This window comes from Panulirus ornatus, chromosome 63 (genome assembly GCF_036320965.1).
Source record: "Panulirus ornatus isolate Po-2019 chromosome 63, ASM3632096v1, whole genome shotgun sequence".
Taxonomy (NCBI): Eukaryota; Metazoa; Arthropoda; class Malacostraca; order Decapoda; family Palinuridae; genus Panulirus; species Panulirus ornatus.
In genome coordinates, this window is record NC_092286.1 from 14,008,755 (window position 1) to 14,035,735 (window position 26,981).

The window sequence follows — 26,981 nt, forward strand, 5'->3', positions numbered from 1 at the left end:
CACACCTCAAGGTTTGCTCAGCTGAAGATTGCAGTTATTAACGAAAGGGTAGGCTGGCTACTTCTCCAACGGAGCCGACAAACGCCCTAACTGTTCAAAGATGTGTAGATAGGAAGTTTCCCCTGTACATAAGTCTGCCAACATTAGATTCTTGATCTAAGCAGATGCTGAATAAAAAGATCGGCGTAAGTTCTCCAGTAGAAACAGTTACATTTAGTACTGTAATACACATTTCTTGATTGTTCGTATAAATCGTATCTTATTTCCTTGCTCACGTTGCTCACTAGTGTATCGACTTACCCGCTGAAATGAAGCTGTTCATCGTGGGCAGCTTTCTCTTGACCACAGGGGAGATCATAGCGAAGGTGAGGGCGATGGTCAGATTAATGTAGCGTAGTATAGTGCGACGGGCCTCCTTCGCCTCTCCACACTGTGGGGAAAAAATATCATTGAATATGTAATCCTGTTTTAGGTGTCCTCAATTAAAGGTCGGGGAAGAGACAGTTATTGTTAAAACATTATAACATATCCAGTACAGATTTCTTTCTGTATAAACGTAAACCTTGTGTCATTATAAGAGGTATAGTGATAAGTTCCATCAATATATATATATATATATATATATATATATATATATATATATATATATATTTCATTTTGCTTTGTCGCTGTCTCCCGCGTTTGCGAGGTAGCGCAAGGAAACAGACGAAAGAAATGGCCCAACCCACCCCCATACACATGTATATACATACACGTCCACACACGCAAATATACATACCTATACATCTCAATGTACACATATATACACACACAGACACATACCTATATACCCATGCACACAATTCACACTGTCTGCCTTTATTCATTCCCATCGCCACCTCGCCACACATGGAATACCATCCCCCTCCCTCCTCATGTGTGCGAGGTAGCGCTAGGAAAAGACATTCTTCTAAGCTACTAAGGAAATATTCATAACCCTATTTTTAACAAGGAAGTCTAACCTATTCATCTTATATGCTCGGATATGAAAATTAAATTCTTTCGTAGAATTTGACTCAAGGGTTTACTTGTACACACACACACACACACACACACACGCACACACACATACATACACACAGGGCTGTACGGATGTAAAACTCCTTCCCCTGTACAGTATAAAGTAATTGCAATAAATCGGTAAATACACTTAAGTACACTAAAGAGATTACAGTCTTCGGGTTTCTAATTCAGGTGGACTTTGGAAACAGAATGGTTCGTCATGACATGCAAACCCACAGTTACCATCGGCCACCACTAGAAGCTAGGCAGAAAACTTGACGTAAAGAAAAAGAGGTACTGATCGGTATAATTAAGGAAACTCTAAACTCATACAAGTACCTGTATTTACAGAGTTATTGATGATGTAGAAAGTTCAAACGATGGGGCCCTACTAGTGTGGAACTCTCCCCGTACTGTATTAGTCGGTAAAAAAAAAAAAAAAGTAAACTTACAATGAGACGTAAGAGGACGACTTTGTTCAAGAGTGGCTTGATTACAACTTCAAGTTTCGTAAACCAGTTTGACGATGTCGACGGTGGAGAGTTCTTCGAAAGGTGTAAAGTTAAAGGAACCAGAACATGAAATTGAGCAAGAAACTTGTTAGAAATGATGTACCTTAAATTATAAAAGTGGTGGATAAATGGAACAAAACAGAGAGAATGCTGGTCGCGCACTCAGTTTAAAAAGCTGTTTTAAAGGAGAGAGAGTTCAAGAGATTGCTCGCTACAAGTGGAGCTCCCTTCCCATACAGCACAGATAGATGAGATTGGGGGGAGGGGGGGGGGATGCAGGAAGTTTGCCGACTTTGAACAGATATCCTTAAAACCATACTGATCCCCATTATTAAATCAAGTACAAGTGAAATATATGATACAGCTGTTTTAATCTTTGCAGGACTCCAAGATACCAGACCGGGGGAATACAAATGTAGGGGAGTTTATAATGACTTAGCAGCAGTATCAAGAACCTGGCGAGTACATTTCACACCCACAACCCTCCCAGCAATGATTCTTAACAGCACCATCGTCCAGCGACTTAACAACGATATGGAGCATGTGAGGTAAGTAATCCCAGAGGTGAGCCATGGCTACGATGGAGAGCAAAAGTGAACCAACGAATGGGTTAGTACTTAAACAACAGCCATACTGACTAGAATGCCTCGTTGCAGTGTGTTCGTTCGGTAATAGATGTCGCAAAACATTAAAATTCAGAATTACATCAGCTATCAACTTATAGACAGCACTTCAACACTTGTTTGATGTTTCTATTGTTAGATCAGGGATGAAAGGTACGTTCGAGTATCCGGGTAAGGATAGCATGCCTGTTCCTCAAGGTCATAGTCACTGGACGAAGGCCAGGATTCCCAGTGTTTCGTAACCCAAATAGAATTTTAACCAGATTCATATCTACTAGAGGCGTTAACAGACTTTGCCTGCAAGTGGTTACATCATGAGCGAGGTCACCTTCAACGAAACTATGGTAGTGTCAGTGGATGGAAAGAGGCACAGAATCGTCGAAAACCTTGCTCTAAGGAGTTCAACATTTCCCTGCTCCGCAGCTGGAGTATCCACCAAAAATTGGTTGTGGGGTTGCATAGTATAAACTTTGTCATATTTAATGGATTACAGACCACACTATTAAGATAAGTAAGCCCATTCGGAGGAACACTTCTGAGAAAAGAAAAAAAAGGCAACACCACGAACATGCTTTTAAGTTATTCAGGTCGCATGTGTTGGTGTGGTTATGCAAACAAGCATCAGCAAGCAGGCATCGGGCGCAGTTGTTTAGCCATCAAAGGAGCATCAAGGAATGGTCTGGTTTTCTCACTTGGTATGAAAATGTTTACAATTTGGTCGGTGTTAACGTTATCTGTTAATCGATGTACAAATTTCTGTATGTCAGTCTTCTGCTGGATATCAATTAAGTTTGAAGCCAAGCCTAGAGACACTCGATTGAAGTCTGTCGCTCGCCGTATATTCAAAGAGCATCTAGGGAGAACAATAGAAGCTGAACACTTTCTTCATCAAAAGTTTTCTTCTTCCTCTTGAGGATATAAATAGCGCCTAACCACACAGATTTTTTTTTTTACTGCATCGAGATGGTGTGATACAATCACGCAATGTCAATCCACAGAATTAATTTCAGTTTTGATCATTTTCCGGTAAATTATTATCCGTGCAGTTTTATGTACCCGATCCACTCCATGGATTTGAAAGCAAAGAGTCAATGATGAAAGGTTATCATACAGTTAAATTGACGCACGCTGACATTCATGATGATGAAATTAATAGTCAGTCACGCTTTACTAGGTTCAGCACACTTAAAGAAAATTATCAGAGTTTACTTTTATTATTACGTTCTAGTCGATTTCCCGAACCTTCGTTGTGTGTACAACTTGGTAATGGAGACTATCGTCGGAGATTTATCATGTCCCATACATATCCTCTTACGCTTCAAAACATATCCGATACTTGAAGGTGAGATCAGGCAAAAATGACCTTAATATGTTTCTTCTTGTTATCACAGTAGGCGTAAGTGTTAATATGACGTAGATAGCCTAGTCTTACCTCGCCGCGGATGTGTGTGGTAGCGAGTATGGCTGCGGTGTCAGGCCACGGAAGACTTTGGTAGATGCCCCACCAGCGGCTCACCACCAGCGACACGTAGAAGCCCAGCACGAAGGACACAGGGATCAGGTTGCGGAAACGGGCACAGTGAAGCACCAGACTCTCAAATGCCCTGTAATATACATTTAGAATTTAAGTATAAGGCAAAACAACAACGTATGTGTTCAGAGAGCGCACATGCTGTGTTTACACGCTATAATATACCCTATGGAAATCTGTTACGAAGTAGAAATTCAAATTTACAAAGTTATCTGAACAGTAACGAAGAGAAACAGGTTGAATACTGTCCACTGTACATCTAGATAGTGGTTAGGTGGTCAATGAGAAGAATGCTTGATTGGAGTTAAGTTAGTCTTTTATTAAGCCTTCAAAGTCGTAATAACCACCAATCGACAAATCTTGAACACCTTCAAGTGTTAGACGTAATTGTACGACCACAGTGCATGCACCACATAGCCCTTGGTTAGTTCGTGTAAACGACCGTCATTTGAATGGTTCTATGGGTTCCTCACCTCCATCGAATTGTACTTCACCACCGTGGATGTTAGCCTGTTAGTTTCTCCATGTTCATGGCTCCAAATCAATTTTGATTTATGCATAGCCTATTTTCTAACCCGTATGTTTGAGCTATGTTGTTCTCTTTGTCGTTTCCGTCATTCGCACGAACATGAAGACTCCATTTATTTCTCTCCCGAGTCAGGGAATGCCGGAGTGGAGGCTACATGACCCGAGTCGTCTGTAAACGTGTAACAATTTCACCAGATCGCATGTCGGGTCTCAGTTATCTGGTTGTTCAGTTTAGCTGCTTTCCTGAAGTTTTCGTCCGTCGCATGGATACGGCCGGCCACTTTGTTATCCTTAAAGGAAGACCTTGAACAGTTACACTGTATTTTACCGTAAATGAATTCCAGTTTAAGATAAAGGATAGAAAATTGATACGAACTCAATCATTTGCGAAGACTGCAAGTACCAGTCGTGTCGTTAAACATGTGATGGTACTTTTTAATCCTGATGCCAACGTTTAATCTATTTTTTCCCCCACCATCTTGGAATAAGAAGCTTTACTCAGAGACCGTTGCTATAAAATGCTCCTAAAGTCAAAGTTAACCTCAGAACAATTTACTCGTTCGTGCGATTGCCATTTTATCAGATAATTATGACGGGGTAGATTTAGGTTGGCACGCATGCTCAAACTACGTTTCAGGATAAGGTGGTTTCGTTACTTGTACAGCCTGACGTTACTGCAGTCGCTGTTGTTACGACTCTCTCTCTCTCTCTCTCTCTCTCTCTCTCTCTCTCTCTCTCTCTCTCTCTCTCTCTCTCTACCCGCACACTGTTTTTCTCTACCATTATACTAAGTGAGATTGATGTTGGCAATGTGCATAAAGCGTTAGGTGTCAAGCAACCACCAACCCTATATAGAGGTACGACCACCGTTGTATGGCTGGGAATGATGATGGGGGCGAGGCACTGCGCCAGAACTATGGTGTGTGTGTCAGCTTAGCAATTCTTGGCCCAGGTCATCTTTTTGATTTTTTTTCACATTACTTTTTATTCATTTATTTGACATTTTCACGTGCACTACAAAGTGTGCTCACTTGACTTCGGCTGGCGAATCTTTTAATACCTATAACAAAAGTTTCTTCAGTAACCTCTGTCACTTAACCTTGCTTCTCAACGGACCTGATCACAATCTGTATCTAACTCCACCTCTGTTAAAACGGCTATCTTTTTAGCACGTTAGTTTCCTCAAATTCAGCTTGGGATGGTTCTGTGTGTCTAGTCCTCCTCCCTCAGCTCTCGCTGAACCTAGATAGATCATCTACATCTTTGAGTAGTATTTCGATTGCTCTCTTAAGTTCCAAGTGGGCAAGATGTATGGCCCAATTGGCATACCGCCTTGAGTCATAGGGGACTGTGGCTATGTGCTGCCTCTTATCTTTGCTCGACTGTTTCATCCTTGTCTGAGAACCCAGACTTTTTTTTTCTTTTTTTTTCCCTTGGAGGCATGCCATGCTGCATTCCATTCCTGAGAAAGAAGACAGCTGTAACCCTTGTAATTATCGCCATGTGGCTCTTATTCACGCTGTCTCTAGTATCTTTCAAATTCCTTAACTCTCGCTTTCTCGAACGATTAGAACACCATTCCCTTTGTGGTCATCAGTTCAAATTTCGCATCATAAGGTCCACATGCGATCTTTCCTACATAATTCGCCTCTGTTCCTCCTCAGGACTTTTGGTGAAACTGTAGTCATGGCCCTCGACATCCCCTAAAGCGTTTGACAGGGTGTGTACACGGTTTTACTTTCTAAACGTACTCTTTTTTTTTCCCCCCCCTTCATTTCTCTGTTCCTTTATGGGTAGCTTCCTCGCAGGGCAACCCAATACAGGGGACGCTAATGGATTCCCCTGTTACCAGTGGTGACTCAAGGTACCTGACCTATCATAGCCTACTCTCACCTATTCATTCATGACGTCTCTAACTGTCCCTTCGCACTCTATGCAGTTTCACGCTCGTCATTCCACTTAACGTACCAACTTACTTTCCCTCCACCTCTCATTCCAATACCCGTTCTCTTTCTCGAACTAGACGTATTTCTTCAGTTCGCACCTGTACGCCGCCAGCTCGGTGTAGGGAAGCAGTAACCTGGTGAAGTTCACTAGTGCTGGATCGTGGTGTTTTCCAATATCTGTTTCCAGGAGATGTCACTCGTTTCTCATTGCTTCAAAAACACCATGACTCAACCGTTTCATTATGTAAACATGGGCAAAACCATATCTTCCACTCTGTCCAGGAAACCCACACCTAATCATCACAAAGTGTGTCTCCTAAAAGCTAGGAGTGTTGTGTAGCGTCGGTGCCAGATGTATCTTTTTTTTTTTTAATGAGTAGTGGCTTCATATATACATTGGGTTTTCATGTGAAGTACTGCCCTGGTGTGGTTTTTCGTTAACCACTCTGTCCGTTCCGGTAATTCTCCAGCTATGACCTCAACCATCCCTTTCTGTCCACTGCAGTGGTTACTGCCCTCTCCTCATTCTAAAGGCATTAATTCGGCCAGTGCTCTTGTGAGTTGTCTGTGGTTATCCCTACCACCAAGGCCTGGACTAGAGGCACGCGTCTGGCTGCTGCTTCCTCTAGTGTCTGTGTGGAGACCGACCACACGAGCATTGACCGTTTCGGTACGTGTCTCCTTTCCTCGAGCGGCGATGTTGTGCAGTTCCCCTCCCACTGTCTCGTCTTTCCCTCTCCCTGTGACCATTGTATTACTCTCTCTCTCTCTCTCTCTCTCTCTCTCTCTCTCTCTCTCTCTCTCTCTCTCTCTCTCTCTCTCTCTCCTCTTCCTCCTCCCCAAGGCCGTGACGAAGGCAATTTTTTTTTTTTCGCCCGTGCAGGGTCTCGGCTGTTTGGGCCTTAGGCCTCTCAAACTGCCAGAGTCACTAAGGCCGTCACATTCGAGCTACGTCCTTCGACCGGAGGAATCTTCACAACACCTTCTCCGGGTCTTGATCTAAGATCACATACACTCGCGCTGAGCATGTGGCTCGCGTACTGTTGGTTGTCTGTGTTCACAGGGATTGTTATTCGTTACCTTGGGGAGGTCACGACGTGAGGTGACGATAAACCGGCCTCCCAGGAACCGGTGTGATATGCCAGTTAGTTAGACCTTAGGTTGGTCGGTCACCCTCTGCTTAGGTTTCCTGTTATCTTGGCGCCAAATGAGTGTGATGTGTGATGATCACTGTACACAGGAGTTAAAGATATTGAAGATAATTAAGTCGGACATAATGATATGGCAGTTCTCTAGAAGGAAATAATGATAATAATAATGATAATAATAATAATGATAAAAATAATAATAATAATGATACTAATAATGATAATAATAATAATGATAATAATAATAATAATAATAATAATAATAATAATAATAATTATTATTATTATTATTATTATTATTATTATTATTGTTATTATTATTATTATTATTATTATTATTATTATCATTATCATTATTATTATTAATTATTATTATTATTATTATTATTATTATTATTATTATCATTATTATTATTATTATTATTATTATTATTATTGTTATTATTATTATTATTATTATTATTATTATTATCATTATCATTATTATTATTAATTATTATTATTATTATTATTATTATTATTATTATTATTATCATTATTATTATTATTATTTAGTGATAGTAATATTAGGAGTAGTTGTAGCAACGGGAGTAGTAGTAGAAGTATAGTATTACTATTATTGTTAGTATTATTATTATTATTTTCTTTTTACGTTTCGCTCCAGCAGTCTCTCCCAGCGGTGTTGGAAAGTTGTAGATCCACTTTTATCTGGCCGACCGCTTAGTTGGATGTGTGTGTGTGTGTGTGTGTGTGTGTGTGTGTGTGTCGCAACAACAAGCATCACTGGATATCCGCTGTTCTTTGATAGCGTTGCGACCAAGTCGATGCTGCCTTCTTACTGCGCTTAGGATATGATAAGCATGGGAACTGTAGGGATGGTAAAGTTTGTAACCATATGTACGAGTCTTGAGCACGACGGTATGACTCAAGCACGACAGTATGAGTCTTAAGCACGACGGTACGTCCCTTGAGCACAGTAGTACGAGTCTTAAGCACGACGGTACGTCCCTTGAGCACGGTGGTACGAGTCTTGACCACGACGGTACGTCCCTTGAGCACGACGGTACGAGTCTTAAGCGCGACGGTACGTCCCTTGAGCACGACGGTACGAGTCTTAAGCGCGACGGTACGTCCCTTGAGCACGGTGGTACGAGTCTTAAGCGCGACGGTACGTCCCTTGAGCACGGTGGTACGAGTCTTAAGAGCGACGGTACGTCCCTCGAGCACGGTGGTACGAGTCTTAAGCGCGACGGTACGTCCCTTGAGCACGGTGGTACGAGTCTTAAGCGCGACGGTGCGACCCTTGAGCAACGGCAGTACGACCCTTGAGCCCAACAGTACAAGCCTTAGCACTTCAGTACGTCCCTTGTGCATTGATGACCTGGCCTTTTGATCTGACCCTTACTAGTCAAATCAGGAGTTAAAATATCATATTCAAAGTTCGTACGGTCGTGGTCACGGAGTGGGTGGTGTTGTTCAGTGAAGAACGGGGTCGAATGTTGTGCGTACATCACCAGTTGGCAGAGAACCTGCTCCACTCTCTTCTCAGTTCTTGCAAGCCATCCACATACCATAACAGATCTGTATCACGCGTGACAAGTCTTTTGAAAGGTTATGCTGAGTTTCCCAGTCTCCTTTCTTAAAAACAGGGCACGATGCCTGCTCTCTTCTGTTCCCTTGGCACTCCATCCTCTGGCCACGTTCTCCAGTGTATGAAGGCTATCGAGACGTCATCCCTTCGTCTCTGTCGTGGACACATTCTCGTTAGTGGTCTAACTCAAGAATTGTACGTCACAGAAAACTTTACACTTACACTGTAGGCACCAGTCCCAGTGCAGAAGAGATGGAACTGTTTCGACGCTGGAGCACGGAACTGCATAAAGTGTGCATATTAAGTAGGAAAATACTTTTTTCTATTTCTTGTGCTTTAATTTAAAGATGATGAGCGATAGAAAGTTTAAATCCTTATCATATAGACCGGTGTATATTTTCTTTTCTTTCATACTATTAGCCATTTCCCGCGTTGGCGTTAAGAACAGAGGACTGGGCCTTTGAGGGAATATCCTCACCTGGCCCCCTTCCCTATTCCTTCTTTTGGAAAAAAAAAAAAAAGAGGGGAGAACTTCCACCCCCCCCCCCCCCCCCCTCCCCTTTTAGTCGCCTTCTACGACACGCAGGGAATACGTGGGAAGCATTCTTTCTCCCCTAACACCAGGGATAACCGGTGTGTATACATATAAGGGTCCCGGGTTCGATCCTGGGTGTTGGAAGTTTGTATGTTCTATGAAGGTGCGTGTTCATATGCACTTTATTCGTTAGAAGCAGTGAAAAGTTTTTATCAAGGATTTAAGGCATGTGTGCGTGTAGGAAGAGAGGAGTGTGACTGGTTCTCAGTGAATGTTCGTTTGCGGCAGGTGTGCGTGATATCTCCATGGTTGTTTAATTTGTTTATGGATGGGGTTGTTAGAGAGGTGAATGCAAGAGTCTTTGAAAGAGGGGCAAGTTTGCAGTCTGTTGTGGACGAGAGAGCTTGGGAAGTGAGTCAGTTGTTGTTCGCTGATGATACAGCGCTGGTGGCTGATTCGGGTGAGAAACTGCAGAAGCTGGTGACTGAGTTTGGTAAAGTGTGTGAAAGAAGAAAGCTGAGAGTAAATGTGAGTAAGAGCAAGGTTATTAGGTACAGTAGGGTTGAGGGTCAAGTAAATTGGGAGGTAAGTTTGAATGGAGAAAAACTGGAGGAAGTAAAGTGTTTTAGATATCTGGGAGTGGATCTGGCAGCGGATGGAACCATGTAAGAGGAAGTGAGACATAGGGTGGGGGAGGGGGCGAAAATTCTGGGAGCCTTGAAGAATGTTTGGAAATCGTACCTGACCTTAACCATAACATAAACCGATTAATACAACCGCCGTCATGCCGAAGCTGCGGGACTTTGCAGGAGCGGTAGACTGCGGGTGTGGTCGTTAGTTTACCTTTTGGACTCGGAGGGCAGGCCAAAGCGATAGATGAGGGATATGAGGTAGTAGAGAACAACGAAGACTAGCATATCCTGCCACACCATCTTGTACACGCTGCCTCGCCACCTGTGGAGAAGGGAAGTGGTCTCAGATGGGCATACTTCCTATGCCTCGCCCCCTCAACAGCTTCAGCGAGATAGCATCGGGGAACAAAGGGACAATGGCCATCATTTGCACTAAGCCATTCTCTTTGCTGTTACGTACCGACAGCAGACTCAACAGAAATAATAATAATAATAATAATAATAATGATAATTATAATAATAATAATGATAATCATAGTAATAATGATAATCAGATAATGATCATAATGTGATTTATTTTTTCGTACTTGTCTGCTTTTTCCACAACTGCAAGGTAGCTTCTCCAAGACAACTGAGCCTTCAAAGAAATGGTCCCCGGTTGCCCATTGTAACTGTAATAATACTAAGGGAGGAAAGTGTTAAGAGAAAATACTTACAAAAGATAACACAAGCCCTAAAAAAGATGTTATAGTGGTATACAAAAGATATAGTCTTCATATATACTCTTAAAGTGGAAGTTACCACATGATCTACTGTCTGCTGATAGTGTTCACTGTGGTAGGGATGTGGGTGTTCTCGAGCTAACATGGGCTCGATGCGAATTGTGGTGCCGAACTGTAACCCTGGGATGAGGGATCTCTGGTGACGATGACGTGGAGGTTGCAGTAGTTTCTCCCCAAAAATTGTCGGATGAGGTCCAGGTGATGGTTGGAGGGAGAGTGGATGAGCGAGTTCAGGTACCTAGTGAGACGCGTTATGCCAGAGACCGTGGATGATCTTGCATGCCTCCCTTTTTTCTCTCTCCTTTTTCAGTAGTCCCCTGTGTGGCGGTGTAAACCTAGACTCAAGCCGCCCTTTGGCGTCTCCGTCAGTAGATGTTCCAGTGAGACTCGTGACGTTTTCACCTTCATGGAAGGTTTGATTCCGACGTCCCACCTTCGTTAGGTCTCGCGTGGGGACAAAAGCCTCCGCCCGTCACAAGAGCAGCAGCTGTCATAACAAGGGACATACTCCCACGCCCCGCGGCACTCCTGCATCCCAAGGACTATCCGGCAGTCGCCGCACGCTCCAGGAGCCGCGATAACGGGCTACACCCACCTCCTCCTCCTACAAGAGTTCCACGTTGACTTAGCGGTCGCGCACTTCACCCACACGCTCTTGCTTCATCTGACCGCCTACCATCACCAGCATCACAAGACCCCTGCCAAGTCTGCCCCGTATCACTCGACCAACTTTACCTCTTCGTCACCACAATCCTGCACCTCCAGTAGCCCATTGCCCTTTGTTACCTCACCACAATAAATCATTGTTGTGGTTTGACATGTCTCGGTGCCCCTCTCTCAGTTTTACCCCTTCAATGAATCCCAACCAGAACCCTACTGCTAAAGGGCCATATCAGATGAGCTTACAGTTACTGCTGATATCTTGTGGTAGAGTCGTCGACGTGACCCGCATCTGGCAGGCCCATCATTATTTACCTCAATAAGGAAACCCAAGGGTCCCAACTTTGTGACCTGGGGTACGGCGTCCACAGGGAGGCAATAATAGGTTAAAATGGCCCTTCTTACTGTCCAGTCAGTCTTGCGAAGCTCACCGGGGAAGTTCGCTCAGTCATGGGACGAGACGTGTCTGTAACCCAAGGTTAATGGCTTTTTTTTTTTTTTAATTTGTTAAGGTTGACTATGTCGACAGCTTTGGATAAGTCAAAGAAAGGTGTGAGACACAGAGGTCTTGGCTCGCTCATGGTTACGAGAGATGAATTCCAGGAATCTGAAGACACCACTGGTGGGTGGCGGAAGAGTTCCTCATATTACCACACTGATGAGGATCGGGACAGTGGCCGCGGGTCGAAACCCTCTCATACAGTGGGCTTGTTCAGGTCGGAATTATGGAAATACATATACGTGAATTCCTTCAGTCAGTCAGCTGGAGAGAAACACGAGGGAGGAAGAGTTTATGCCTATCTGTGGAGAGGCTTTCTTTTAGAGATTCACTGAGATACGTTCAGTGGGTGTAGAAGTGGGCTAAACCTGGTGGCTACGTAACCATCTAGGCAACTCCAAATCCTTGTACAGACTCGGGGAGGGAGGACTAGATGGTAGAGGCTGGGAGGCACGTAGGTGGCGGTGTGAGGGAGGCTCTTGTGCCTGAAGGCGAGGTGATCGTTAGTAGATAGATGCGTTTTCTTCAAAGAAAAGATGATGAATAGGAAAATAAGGGAGCACTGAGCGGTTATCAGTTCCCTCACACCACTGGCTTCACGTACTAGTACTGTTTGTCAGCACTTGTGGCTTGGTAGGGTAGTAAGGCACCGTCGCTGGACGTGATCCTTTAAGATTCCATTGTTCATTCGTACTTGTAAGTCTCTCACGATATCTAAGTTCGTGCACGAAGCCCTGTGGGTGTTTACCGTCGCCGTGCTCGGGCGGTTGAGAATTTTCGCTGGTTGCTGAGGGCTTGACGTCACCTTTGTCCACGTCAGTGTTGACATCACCTGTCAACGTCACCGATGACGTCACCTGGGTCAACGCCACTGATGACGCATCTCAGCATATGTTGTGGTTTTAGTTAACCTTTGCGATCTTGGGGTACTGTCGGATGAGCTGTTGTCTCCTCGGGTACTAGTGTGATCCTGTTTTCAAACTGATCAAAACGGACATTCGGGGCTTACTGTAGAAGCTCTACGAATGGGCGACATACATGAGGTGTGAGTGTGTGTGTGTGTGTGTGTGTGTGTGTGTGAGGGGGGGATCATTGAGGAATCGAGTATCATCCCTGGGGGGGGGGATACTTCCCACGTATTCCCTGCGTGCCTTAGAAGGCGACTAAAAGGGTTGGAAGCGGGGAGCTGGAAATTCTCCCCTCCTGTTTTACTTTTTTTTAAAAAGAAGGAACAGAGAAAGGGGCCAAGTGAAGATTTTTTCCCTCTGAGGCTCAGTCATCCGTTCTTGATGCTACCTCGCTGACACGGGAAATGGCAAATATGTATGAAAGAAAATCTATCTATATCTGTTTGTCTATCTCTGTCCATCTATATACCAATCTATACATAAACCATGTTTGAATTAATGAAATTAATGAAATTAATGAAATGCCAACAATAATGCCTCGTCACATATCAAGCCGAAGCAGTGACATTCTCCTCCTAGTGAAATTCCCTTGTTCCTTCCCCTGCTCAGCTGTGGACACTAAATAGAGAGGAAATGGTTGAGTGATAAACGTTACTCCCCACGCGTCACACACACACGCGTCTGCCCGGGATCGCCATCACCTGGGCCAGGCGTGCATCTTCCCACTGGGGCTTGTGGGGTGATAGACAAAAGGGTTAACCTGGAATACACACACACACACACACACACACACACACACACACACACACACACACACACACATATATATATATATATATATATATATATATATATATATATATATATATATATATATATATATATTTTTTTTTTTTCTCTTTCAAACTATTCGCCATTTCCCGCATTAGCGAGGTAGCGTTAAGAACAGATGACTGGGCCTTTGAGGGACTACCCTCACCTGGCTCAATTCTCTGTTCCTTCTTTTGGAAAATTAAAAAAAAATATATATATATATATCCCTGGGGATAGGGGAGAAAGAATACTTCCCACGTAATTCCTACGTGTCGTAGAACGCGGCTAGGAGGGGAGAGGGGGTGGGGGGTTGCTGGAAATCCTCCTCTCTCTCATTTTTAAGTTTCCAAAAGAAGGAACAGAGAAGGGGACCAAGTGAGTATACTTCCTGAAAGGCTCAGTTTTCTGTTCTTAAAGCTACCTCGCTATCGCGGGAAATGGCGAATAGTATGGAAAAAAAAAGAAAAAAAAAAATATATATATATATATATATATATATATATATATATATATATAGTAGAGAGAGAGAGAGAGAGAGAGAGAGAGAGAGAGAGAGAGAGAGAGAGAGAGAGAGAGAGAGAGAGAGAGAGAGGGAGAAACATGAGAGGCCCATGATCAGTGCATTTCTTTGCCTTTGCCAGTCTCAGGACCATAAAAAAGAAAACGGATAAAGATCTTTACGAACAGATGTTATTACTGCGGTTCCTTCCGTCAGTGATGGAGATGTGTTCCTCTCTCCGTATTGCTTGAGGAGCACACACACACACACACGCACACCACTCGAGGACGACGGAGCGACCACTGAGCACGACCTTTGCCACCTAATATTAGTATGAAGGGACTGGCCCTTGACCCTGGGGGCAGGCAGGTGGGTAGCGAGAGACGAGTAACCTCAGAACAAGTGAAGCAGAGACGGGACTCACTTCATCAGAAGCTTCCAGAAGGAACCGAAGCCTCCCCGGCTGGCGACCTTGTCCGTGTACCGGACCGTCATGGTTGTGGCTGATGGTGCTGGCTGGGACTACACCGGTGGTGGTGGTGGTGTTGAGGGCTCCTAGGTGAACCGGTGGTGGTGGTGGTGGTGGTGGAGAACGCCTGCGGAAGAGTAAGAGAACGGCTGTAGTGGTCGATGATGGGAGATTGGCAAAGTGTGGGTGACGTTGTGGCCGTGGGGATGATAATGGTGGAGGACGGTGGAGATGGTAGTGGTGGTGGTGGTGGTGGCGGGTAGTGGCGAAGACGGTGGTGATGGTGGAGGGTAGTGGCAAAGACGGTGGTGATGGTGGCGGGTAGTGGCGAAGACGGTGGTGATGGTGGCGGGCAGTGGCGAAGACGGTGGTGATGGTGGCGGGTAGTGGCGAAGACGTTGGTGATGTTGGAGGGTGGTGGTGATGATTGATACTGGTGGTGATGGTGGAGGGTAGTGGCGAAAACGGTGGTGATGTTGGTGGTGATGAAAGATAATGGTGGTGATGGGGAGGGTGGTGGCGAAGACGGTAGTGGTGATGATGGTTGGTGGTGGTGATGATGGATAATAGTGGTGATGGTGGAGGGTGATGGCGAAGACGGTAGTGGTGGTGATGGTTGGTGGTGGTGATAATGAATAATGGTGGTGATGGTGGAGGGTGGTGGCGAAGACGGTAGTGGTTGTGGTGATGATGGGGGAGGGTGGTGGCGAAGACGGTAGTGGTGGTGGTGGTGGTGGAGGGTGGCGGCGAAGACTTCGGTAGTGGTGGCGGTGGTGATGGTGATGAAGGATAATGTGGGTGGAGGAGAATGGTGGTGGAGGAGAGTGGTGGCGGTGGGCGAGGGATGACACAACTGTGAACCAGTGCGTCACATTTCCTGGATTTTCATTTGGAATTGTTTCCTCAGAGTTCGTGATCTTTACAGAATTTATATCATCGCGTCAGTCTAAAGAACCGTCGGCATCACTGGGTACAGTCGCCTAAGAAAAAAAAAAAAATTCACTCAAAAGGTTTCAGCATTACCCTGCTACTGGAGGTAGCGCAGCCTGGGGCTGCAGGGGCCTTCAGAAAGGTCTCGGGTAACATTAAGATACTTTCAAAGGGGAGACACAAGAGATAAATATAATAGTTGCTATACAACGAAGAGACGTAGCTAGGACGCCATTTGGTAAACAGGTGATTGTCTTGGACAGTCTTATTGAAAGGCTGTACCGTCGTGCTCAACGACCGTACCGTGGTGCTTGAAGATCGTACCGTCATGCTCAATGACCGTACCTTGGTGCATGGAGGTCGTCATGCCGTCATGCTTACGGATCGTACCGTCGTGCTTAATAGGGCAGACACAGCGTAGCATTATACGAACCCTCCAGAATTTACGACACATTATGATAGAAAAAAAAAATATTTGTGGCAAGATCTGAGCGAACTTACCACACATCTCACCTCCCTCCCCTTGAATACGATAACCTAATTCTTTAAATACGGCTATTTAACCCCTTGAGTACCACGACAACCCTCGAGTACCGTGACCGGTTGAATTACTCAAGGGACTGGCATGATAACTAGGTAGGGTGTCCCAGGAGACCACGCCGACCTCAACAGTGAACAGTTCTTTGATGCTAAAGGTCCATCACAAGAGGACACGTTGATAAGGAGGGCAAGAGGAGGGGATGGACTCCTGTGCGGTATGCGGGTCAGCGGTTCTTAAGCATTCATGGCCCGCCCAGGGTCAGGGCGCATAGGTTCGAATCCTGGTTACGGCGGTCGGTCCTCAGTCGACCCAGCTGCGTGTCGTGGTAAGCGACTAAAAGGGGAGGGGACGGGGGGTCTGGAAATCCTCCCCTCCCGTTTTTTACTTTTCCAAAAGAAAAAGGAAGAAAGAAGGGTGCTAAGTGAGGATATTCCTTCTAAGGCTCAGTCCTCTGTTCTTAACGCTCGCGCGGGAAATGGCGAATGTGTATGAAATATATATATATATATATATATATATATATATATATATATATATATATATATATATATATAGCGTTAATGGGATGGCTCTAATCTTGATTTAGGGCCTCAGCTGCCCGTGCCATCTCAGCTCAATCAAAAAAACAAAAGAGCAGCAGTATTGTGGACTCGTGGGACTTGGCAAGTTATGTCACAGTACTCAGTGAGTTAAGTCTTCGATGTACTCAAGGGCCTGAATCGTCTTGCTTGAAGGGGTTGAGTCACCCCTATTCAAAGGGGTTTGGTAGATAGCCCGCAGGTGGCTGAGGGTCTGAGTGGACAAAACGGTAAAGAGGAATTCGTGTGATGATTGTTGTCATCTGCAATTGAGTTTTATATCGTATGTGGTTACCAAGAGAAGCTCCTCAACATACACATAGGGGTGGGTCATGTCTGCATCATGAGCGTGAAGATGAGAACACCCCCATCCTATTCGCTGTAGAAAGATATACTGTTGTCAGGTACGGGAGGAGGGAAGAGGCGGAACTGAAAGTCGAATGGTTACAGGAGGGAACGTCGGCGAGGTAGCGCCTGCTGCTGGACTCTCCCTCATCACGGAATGTTGATGGACTGAAATAGATTGCTTGTGTGAACTGTTGATGTTTAGCTTGGCAAGTTCTCCGGCCGACGTGCTTGCTCGAAAGGGGAGTTATCAAGAGATGGGAAGGTTGTAGGGAAGGAAATCCATAGATATGAACAACGATTAAAAGCCCATTCTAATCTGAGGAATGTTTCTCAAGGCTGACGTAATGATATGGATGGGACTGGAGTAAGGAGGGATTTGATTCTAAGATTAAGGATTAACTCTTTTGCAGTCGTGGAGTCACGAAGATTTTGCCTCCCCGTGAGAGGATGAAAAAGTGAGGGAGGGAGGGAGGTTAGAGGGAGTTAGATGTCGAGGTAGGGAAGACCTGAAAAAGTTGTAAGAGGGAAAAATATGTGGTGGCCATGACCCTAATGTAACTTAAGCCATCAATATGATCACAAAGTTCATAATGTTCTGATGAAGAGAATTTTCCTATTTAGTATCGCTGCAGCTGTGGAGAGTCTGCCGTGTGGCGTGCATGTGTTGTTGGCCTAGAGCAGGATTGCATTATCATTATTTACTCAATGCCGGCTGGTGGGCTGTGGTGGTCTTCTGTAATGAATGCATGGTCCATGGAAGACTTAATCTTTTCGTGTGTGCGGAATATGGAACGTCTGAGTAGTTCTTCTCCTTGACCAAAAGTAGAATCTTAGTCATGTGTTTGGCATGCAACCTTTGGACACTTTGATGAGGGGCAGGAAGGTGTGGGTGATCACACGCACCGCCCGGTAAGGTAGTGGCCTGTTTTACATGATCTATATATATATTTTTTTTTTTCATCGCCGTTACACCAAACGTATCGTAAACGAACCCAAGCTAACGACTTATTGTATCCTGATCTAACCTTACCTAACCATCTAATGCACAGTTAACTCACATCTAATCATCTAAGGTAAATTTAACAAACTTAATCTAACGTAAGACTAACAAACCTAATCTAACGTAAGACTAACTAACCTTGAGCATCTAAATTCATCCTAACCACCTAATATATCTTAAAAGTAACCTAGCCTAACCAAGCCTAAACCTATCCCACCTCCTCAACGTAACCGTCTCCCGATGCCCATGCCCGGCATAACCCCGCGTAACCCTACCTTCTTTTTCGGTTGTCACCAGAGGCGGCCAACGTCAAGGCAATGTGATGAGTCAGTCTCACAGAGGGTATCTATGCTCCTCCCCCCTCCCCTCCTCCCCCCCCCCCCCCCAACCTCCCCTTCCTCTGTGTTGCAAGATCGGACGGTTCGAGGGAGGGCGCGCAGGACACACCAACGTTAGGGCTAGGCTGCGAAGACCTAGCTTTCCTTCACTTTGTGTCCCATCCTCAGCACTTGGGACCTCGTATTCCCTGTGAATTTCATCAGGAGCACATAGATGAATGATCCCTGTGGAAATGCTGGAGTTCGAATGTTCGGTAAAGTCAGTACTTTTTAATCTGCATCGACAGTGTTCAGAGAGTTATTTCTATACCCCTTTCTCTTTCCCTGTACACTTTTAACTTTGAGTCTTTTACTCGTTTAATTCTTTGAGCATGAACAGGTACAAACCTCAGGTATGATAACTTAACTTCTGACTTGATCCTTGAGGGGTTAGCTCTCAGGTCATGTCATCGCATCCAAAAAGGTTCGTGCCTCTGTGCTCAAGAATCTTGCTCCCGTGCTCAAGGGTCGTGCCGTCATACCTTTAGGACCGTTCCGTCGTGACCAAGATCTTGCAAGTCGCGCTTACGGCTGTTTCGTCGAGGTTAATAAGGATCATGCCATCAATATCAAAGGTCGCACCGTCGTGCTCAATGGTCTAACCTGTTGCAGTAGTATTTTTAGTTGTTTATCTTGTTGTTCCTCCCAGTTCATTCCTTGTTCCACCGGTTGTTATTCTTGTGGCCAGGTGTGTTGTTCTCCGGGAGGCGAGCACACACCCACCCAACTGGACACCCGTTAGGTGCCAGAGGGGCACCTCTCACTTTTGGAGACTTGATGCCTAAACTTTCTGCACGACACAGACGCATCATGATGTACGCGGGGAAAAAAATTATAAAAAAATAAATGAAAAAAAAAAAACCCTCGTGCAGTCAGTCAGTCAGCCAGGTCGGTGGCCGGGCAGGTGAGTGGGTCCTGTGACTGTCAGAAGCTTCGTTCTCACAACCCTCTACCTACAGACCTAGACCACACCTCTCACTCCACTCGTACCCAGCACCCACAACCACTCTCTCACTTACCCATTCCATTCCCACACTTCGCTTCCTCTTATCATCCTTTTTCGTTCGCTTTACACTCGCTTCTTATTTGTATTCTCTACGATCGTCTCTTCCGCTCTCCTATCTCGGGACGCGGAGTCGTACTTCAGATTGCCTCTGGTTCACATTGCTACCTCCCTCTGCACTTTCCTTTTCTGTTCGAAATGTAAAAAAAAAAAAAAGTACGGTTTAGCTTAACTGAAGTGTACGAGTGGTTTTATGTGTGTGTTGTGGTCTTAGAATAATCCTTAAACTCTTAAAAGTGTTAAAAGAATTTGCGGCTAGTGGATGCAGCAAGTCGTTAACGGCCTTTACAACCCTGGCGATTTGATAGGCCTAACGTCCAACCAGCTAACCAAGCTGCGTCTGCAATTCCATTACCTTATAGTCTGCAAGGTTCGTCATTTATAGCTTGACTAATTTATATCTGTTTACCTGTTACAGGCTGTAATGGTAATGATAGTCTATTTACATCTGTTATTTACTGCTAGACACTTCAGTTGTAGTTCATACTCGTTCATTTAGACATGTTATTCACTGGTCACTCAGTTTTGCCACATGTCCAGTCTAACAGTCACGTTTACACAGTTCTAATTCGTCTCGTCGTTGGATTTACTCTTACTAGGGTGCCACACCCCACCACTACCCTACACCAAACAGTGGGCCTTTTTTCACGATTATGTAAGTGAGTTTTGAAAGAATTCCTTCATACATTATTCGTATTCAACGTCTGATGGAAAGCGATTGTAAATATCATGCTGATAACCCTCCTGTGAATTAACATATGACAATTTAGACCATGCCGTATTATAACCATATTCGCACTTTTCAGAAAAGAGCCTTTCCACGCCATTGTTTTCACCTGTTGTTTATTTCACTTACAAAAGTCGTCTAAGATATTCTTTTTAAGTGAGTATGAAAGAGTAAGCGACACATCTTGTTTACACAGTCCAATACAACAAATAGGTACCGAGAAATAGGTTACTGAAGACGTACCTGCAGCTCACCAAGGCAACATCCACACTATCTTGGTAAGAGTGTCCATAACCTCACTCTCTGGCAACCGACGCACTTCTAGCCAATGAGAACCTCTCCCCTTGGGTCTCGGCTCTCCATCCACACAGAGAAACGAATTTCGTAAGGAGCGAGGCTGTATTACACGCACTACGAGGCTTTATGACACGCATTACGAATACGTTCAGTGAAATGAATTTTTCCGTCCCAGAGATTCATTTCTCAGGGGTCATTAATCAAGAAATATATATGTTTTCAGGGAGAAATGGAACGTAGAAAGTATGTTGATAACATTTTTTCCCTTTTTTTTTCTCTCTCTCTCTCCCTTGCAGGAGAGTCTGATCATCAGTCTTGTGTCAGGTCTGTCATTACAGCCTTGCCAGGTCACATCGCTGGCCAGGACACACCACAGCCTGAGTCACAGTCATCACCAGCAGTGACCAGGGGTCACGCGGGCCTCAGTGAGCTAAAGCGTCGGTGAGATGAGGTGGAGGGGAGAGTATGGCCCACTTTGGGAAACGCGACGAAACTCAAAGGAAATTTTCTCTGGGTCTGTGCTCTCTGGTGGAGGGGAGTGCCCGATGGATAGCCCCTTCCACCGGTTCTATTTATATCCTCACCTATTTGTCGTCTGCTTCGCTAATTCTCATCCATTTCCTCTCGTTCGTTCATGGAGCATCACCTGAAACGCTGTATTTATACATACCTGCAAATAGAGTGAAGTTTGAGAATTAACGATGGAACTCGTCTGTGCAGTTGGGACATGTTTAGAAGCCTAGGATCATGGTATTCAGAACTTGTTTACGAATGATTCAACTCAATGAGTTCCTCATTCATCTTTATTCCTTAAATTATCCCGTACAGCAGCGCTCGGGTAATGAAGTGGTCACCACACTTCGTTCAACAGCGTTTTCCGTATTGTTAAGTTGTACTGACCACCGAGATGAGGTCGTCGCCAGTGCCGGCGACAAGACTGAACGATCCATTCTGACACATTCGCTTAACAGGCTGGGCGAGGTGCGTGAAAGAATGGTGACTTGCAACACGTGGGACTAGACCCAGCCACAAGGACCCGAGACATGCATGCTGGCTCTTGGGAGGACCGAAGTAAAGAATTGATGCCTATGTTTGAAAACTTAAGGCCTACATACAAAGGTCAGGGGCATTAAGGCAAGACTTAAGGCCTGATTAAAAAGGCCTGGGGCTCGACTGGTAAGGTCTGAACCCTACGTAAAACAAAGTTCTGCGTCCAAATTATTGAGACATGAAGCTTTAACTTATGGACGGGTCTTATGTTTGAAAACAAAAAAAAAAAAGTAAGGCAAGAGTCCAATCTTGGAGACTTAACGTCTGGGGCTACGAGGCACAGGAGCCATCGGCTTCCACATCTACAGTCTGAGGACATCGCTTTCCATACTTTGACTCTCGTGGAAGACATCTGGTATGGAGGTGTAGTGCTTCATCACGTGAAGTCTGTAGAATTTAGTGAGGAGACTGTGTATCGAGAGACCTGATGTCGGAAATTTTCTTACTGGTAGACCTTGAAGCCTGGAAACTGAAAGCTAGAAAAACTAATACCTGGAAATTCAAAGCCTCTAGAAGGTCTAAGACTTGGAAATTGAATGCTGGGAGATCTACGGCCTGGAGGCTTTAAGGAGGGGGACCTGAGGCTTGGAAAACTGGATGGCTTGGAGACTTGAGGCCTGGAAACTGTTTCAAGGGAAGTAAGTACGAGAGGCTTGATGTCGGGGAAGCCAAGTAACGGAAACTTCATGTGGTGAGACGTAGGACCTGGAAGCTTTATGTCAAGATACGTAAGACGCCGAGACTTAATGTAAAGAGACTTGAGGCCTCTCTTACCGAGGACGCCTTAATACATCAGATTCATCTTGGACCTAGAAACCTATGGAAGAATTTAAGGTCTCGTGATACAAAGGCTGGAGACCTCAAGCCCTTAGGCTTGGTCCCGGTAACCTGAGAAAGTTTAAGACGGAGACTGGAGGTTTGAATACCTGAGATGCGATGACTTGGTGCTCAGAGGTCTAAGTTCTTGAGGATCAGGGGAGATGGGTCTAGGATCTAGTAGAACCCTAGCTCCAGGTGATCCAATGCTGCATGAGCTGAAGATTGTTTACCTAAGACCTAGATCTTCAAGACCGGGGATCATGGGGCTAGGATCACTAGTAACTTCGGGGTCTGATGCTTGGAGACCTGGAACTTAGCGACCTGGTTGTGGTCTCGCTCCCGTTAACTTGAGGGTAGAACATGTAGGAGGATCAGATGACTGTATGTCCGAACACATGAAGTTTCGGTGAGATTGGTGACAGAACTGGGGTCTGCAGACATGTTACCGGGAAATCTGAAGACTGGAAACATAGGGAGCTGAAGCTAGCAATCACAGACTAATTAGACTCGCTGTCAAGAGACCTGAGTCCTGGAGTATTACTGAACTGAAAACGAAGGTTTAGAAGTGTTGTGTTGATATTTGGCTTCTCTTTACTTGTGGTTAGGAGACGTGAGGTGTGGAGGTCTGCTCGTCTTCCTCTTGGAGATAGGATCACAGGTTTGGAGACAGAGCAACGAGAATGAGTGACCGAGGCTCGTAGACATGGAACTATCCCTCTAAGGCACAGGAAACGAGGGACCAGATGCCTAAAGACTCGATTATGAATATCCGGGGGCTAGAGAAAAGAAAATCTCAGATCAGCCAATCTATGATTGATGATTGTGGTTCATAGAGACTTGGGGCGTGACATTCCAGGATAAGAGGCCTAAAGAATTGGGCTTTGAAGACCTAGATCTGAAAGCTAGCAGACCTAAGACTTCAAAACGAGTTTATTGACTTAGAAACTAGATGCTCAGATACCTGAGGATAAGCGGTTCTTATAAGATCCTGAGGACTGGAGACATTAGACAAGGTGTATTTTGTGTCATAAAATTTTTTTTAAGAGTTTTTGCGCTTGTTAGTTATTCTTCACTTAGCATTTTGTCCATCTGGCATTGAACTTTGCACAGGTCTCCATGGTGGAGTTATCTTGTCGAAGGCAGAGAGTTTGTGTATTTCTCTGATGGTAATGCTTTGTAATTTGTTCGGTCAGGAGGTACTACTCCTGGAGGGATTTTTTTTTTTTTTTCTTCGTGGTGTTGTCACCTTGCTTTGGGGTTTTCTGGCATTTATTATTCCTTTTATGGTTTGGTTAGGATTGAGTTGCGTCCTGTTTATGATTAGTTCTGGTAGTTTGCATCGATGGTAGGGAGGTTTGTCCTTGTGTGTGTGTTTTTTTTCTTTTTGTTGGTTTGACCGGGTTTCTTTGTGAAGTTTCATGGTCAGGTTCTTCTCTTGGAGTTTCGACCTGGCTAGGGTTAGAGAACGTTCATTTTTTCACTGTTTCCTATTTGGTGGATCTTGTCCTGGTGGGGTTTCGTCAGAGCTAGACTTGGTCTGCCGTGGGAGTGACAAATCGGGTGTTGTCCTGATCGACGTCTACCCCTGGTGAATGGAGTTTCTGGCCGAGTGGGGTTAATCCTGTTGGGTTTCATTAGGTTTTCTTCCCTAACCTCAAAGGAGCGACCACATCATATCCGCCGCTCTACCTTTTAGCAGAACGTAAGAGGACAAGTAATGGTGACATCGTAGGATTTCGTTTTCCTATATATATATATATATGTGTGTGTGTGTGTGTGTGTGTGTGTGTGTGTGTTATAGATTCTAAACTTGACATCCCCAGGAGAGAGAGAGAGAGAGAGAGAGAGAGAGAGAGAGAGAGAGAGAGAGAGAGAGTGAGAGAGAGAGAGAGAGAGAGAGAGAGAGAGAGAGAGAGAGAGAGAGAGAGAGAGAGAGAGAGAGAGAGAGAGAGAGAGAGAGAGAGAGAGAGAGAGACGCACCCTGCAAGCGTACAAGGCATTCATTCCTCGGCGGTGTCGGGCGGGGGAGGTTAATCGACGTGGTTATTTTTCGTTTAGCTTCGGAACGCCGCGTTTTGCCGAGGTCTCCCGCACCTTTACCCGTTAACCCTCCTCCTTCCTGCGGTGCACCACCTGCACAGAGGAGGACACACACACACACTTGTGCAAATCATATGAAATTTCATGGGTATGATGAAGCGCGAGGCATTTGATCACGGTTGAACCGGGAGGCACAAACCGCATCTGTTGATGGTGTGTGTGTGTTGATGGGGGGGGGGGGTGTGACACTGTTGATAATGGTGGTTCTGTTGTTGATGATGGGTGTGGTAATGTTGTTGATGCTCGTGATGGCTCTGTTTGATGGTGATGGGCGAGATAGTACAGGAGATGGTGATGGGTCTGTTGATGATGATGATGATGATGGGCGGGGGTTATATTGTTGATGCTGGTGATGGTTCTGGGCTCGTGATGGCTCTGTTTGATGGTGATGGGCGAGATAGTACATCAGATAGTGATGGGTCTGTTGATGTTGATGATGATGATGGGCGGGGGTTATATTGTTAATACTGGTGATGGTTCTGTTGATGATGATGATGGGCGGGGGTTATATTGTTGATGCTGGTGATGGTTCTGTTGATGATGATGATGGACGGGGGTTATATTGTTGATGCTGGTGATGGTTCTGTTGATGATGATGATGGGCGGGGGTTATATTGTTCATGCTGGTGATGGTTCTGTTGATGATGATGATGGGCGGGGGTTATATTGTTGATGCTGGTGATGGTTCTGTTGATGATGGACGGGGGTTATATTGTTGATGCTGGTGATGGTTCTGTTGATGATGATGATGGACGGGGGTTATATTGTTGATGCTAGTGATGGTTCTGTTGATGATGATGATGGGCGGGGGTTATATTGTTGATGCTGGTGATGGTTCTGTTGGTGATGGATGGGGTAATAGTTCCGTTGATGATGATGGGTGTGGTAATACTGATTTTGGCAATAATTCTATTGATGTTTGTGGTGATAGTTGATGATGGGTGGGTTAATACTGTTGATGATGGTAACAGTTCTGTTGATGATAGCCGTTATATTATTGTTAAAGTTGGTAATAGTTCTGTTGATGATGATGGATGTGGTAATACTGTTGATATTGATGATTGACGATGATGATGGGTGTGGCAACACTGTTTATGTTAATGATGGCTCTGTTGATGACGATGGACATGCTGTTAACAGTGATGGTCCTGTTGATGATGCTGATGCACTTTGTTGATGACTATTTCAAATCGTTGCTTCTTAGTATACTTTTTTTTTGTTGTTGATGTTGGACTTCACGTAACTGATGTCACTGATGACCTTTTTCGTAGCCGCTTCCCTAACAGACTCTGCCTAAGTCGTTGATGATATCAACGGTACTGTTGGTCATACCGTTAAGTCTCCTTTTTGTTGTGACTGACGAATGTTGATGCTGCTCCTGCTGTAGTCTACTGAGCGACTTCTATTGATGTCATAGCAATCATTGTGACCTTACCGTGATATTTTTCCCACCGGTCTGTTGATGATACCGTTGATCCGTCTGTTGATGATGGTGACGACCCTCTTGACCTTGTTTCTCCAGCCGCCCACAACAGTGACTCCCACCCGTTCAACCAACACACACCCACGACCGACCTTCAACACAATACAACTGCAACTGGCACCCTCGGTTCCTCTCCTTCCTGAAGCGTTTGATACAATCATGCACGTTCGCCACGGTCATTACTAAGCTTGAATATTAACAGCAGTAGACGGAGGCCCAGCCTTGTGCAGGGTGCGTCCTCCATAACAATAACCCTGATGAGAATCAACCATCACGCCCACACAATGTGTGGGCTACGCTCGCTCCATTATTTTTCGTACACCTCTGCCCTGCTCCCCCCCTCCCTTTTATTAGAACTAGTTTTCTCCTTTCTCTAATGCTAATATAGATTTTGCCATTTCTTTTTTTTTTAATCAATAATCTCTTTAGTCTCTCCCCTTTTTGTTAATGTTTAATATAAAGGCCTGGCTTTGATACGGGCCTCTGGCTTTGTCTGGAACCTTCGATGCAAAGAAAACGAAGTCAGGAATCTAACGGGAGATTTAACATGAAATAATATGCCTCCAAGTTCATCATAATGAATAAAAGAATAAGATGATATTTTCTGTTGTTAATTTACATATGGGGTATATTGAAATTAAGAAATGAACTATATATATATATATATATATATATATATATATATATATATATATATATATATATATATATATATATATATATATATATATATATATATATATATGTATTTCTTTTCTTTCAAACTATTCGCCATTTCCCGCATTAGCGAGGTAGCGTTAAGAACAGAGGACTGGGCCTTTGAGGGAATACCCTCACCTGGCCCAATTCTCTGTTCCTTCTTTTGGAAAATTAAAAAAAAAAAAGGAGAGGGGAGGATTTCCAGCCCCCCGCTCCCTCCCCTTTTAGTCGCCTTCTACGACGCACAGGGAA

General features: G+C 44.6%; 1 protein-coding gene across 2 annotated transcripts in view; it reads right to left on the minus strand.

The window, feature by feature from the left end:
- Positions 1-26,146, minus strand: part of LOC139746067 (bestrophin-3-like) — a 36,577-nt gene extending 10,431 nt beyond the window's left edge. The window contains exons 1-5 of one of the 2 annotated variants that reach the window (XM_071656911.1): positions 25,983-26,146; positions 14,673-14,844; positions 10,299-10,409; positions 3,609-3,780; positions 301-430 (exon numbers count right to left, since the gene is read on the minus strand). In XM_071656911.1, coding sequence (XP_071513012.1) covers positions 301-430; positions 3,609-3,780; positions 10,299-10,409; positions 14,673-14,743 — 484 coding nt within the window. In that variant the 5' untranslated portion in view covers positions 14,744-14,844; positions 25,983-26,146. Of the gene's footprint in view, positions 1-300; positions 431-3,608; positions 3,781-10,298; positions 10,410-14,672; positions 14,845-20,524; positions 20,638-25,982 lie in introns of those variants that run through there. The other variant, XM_071656910.1, reaches the window with a different exon arrangement.
- Between the last annotated feature and the right edge of the window lie 835 nt (positions 26,147-26,981).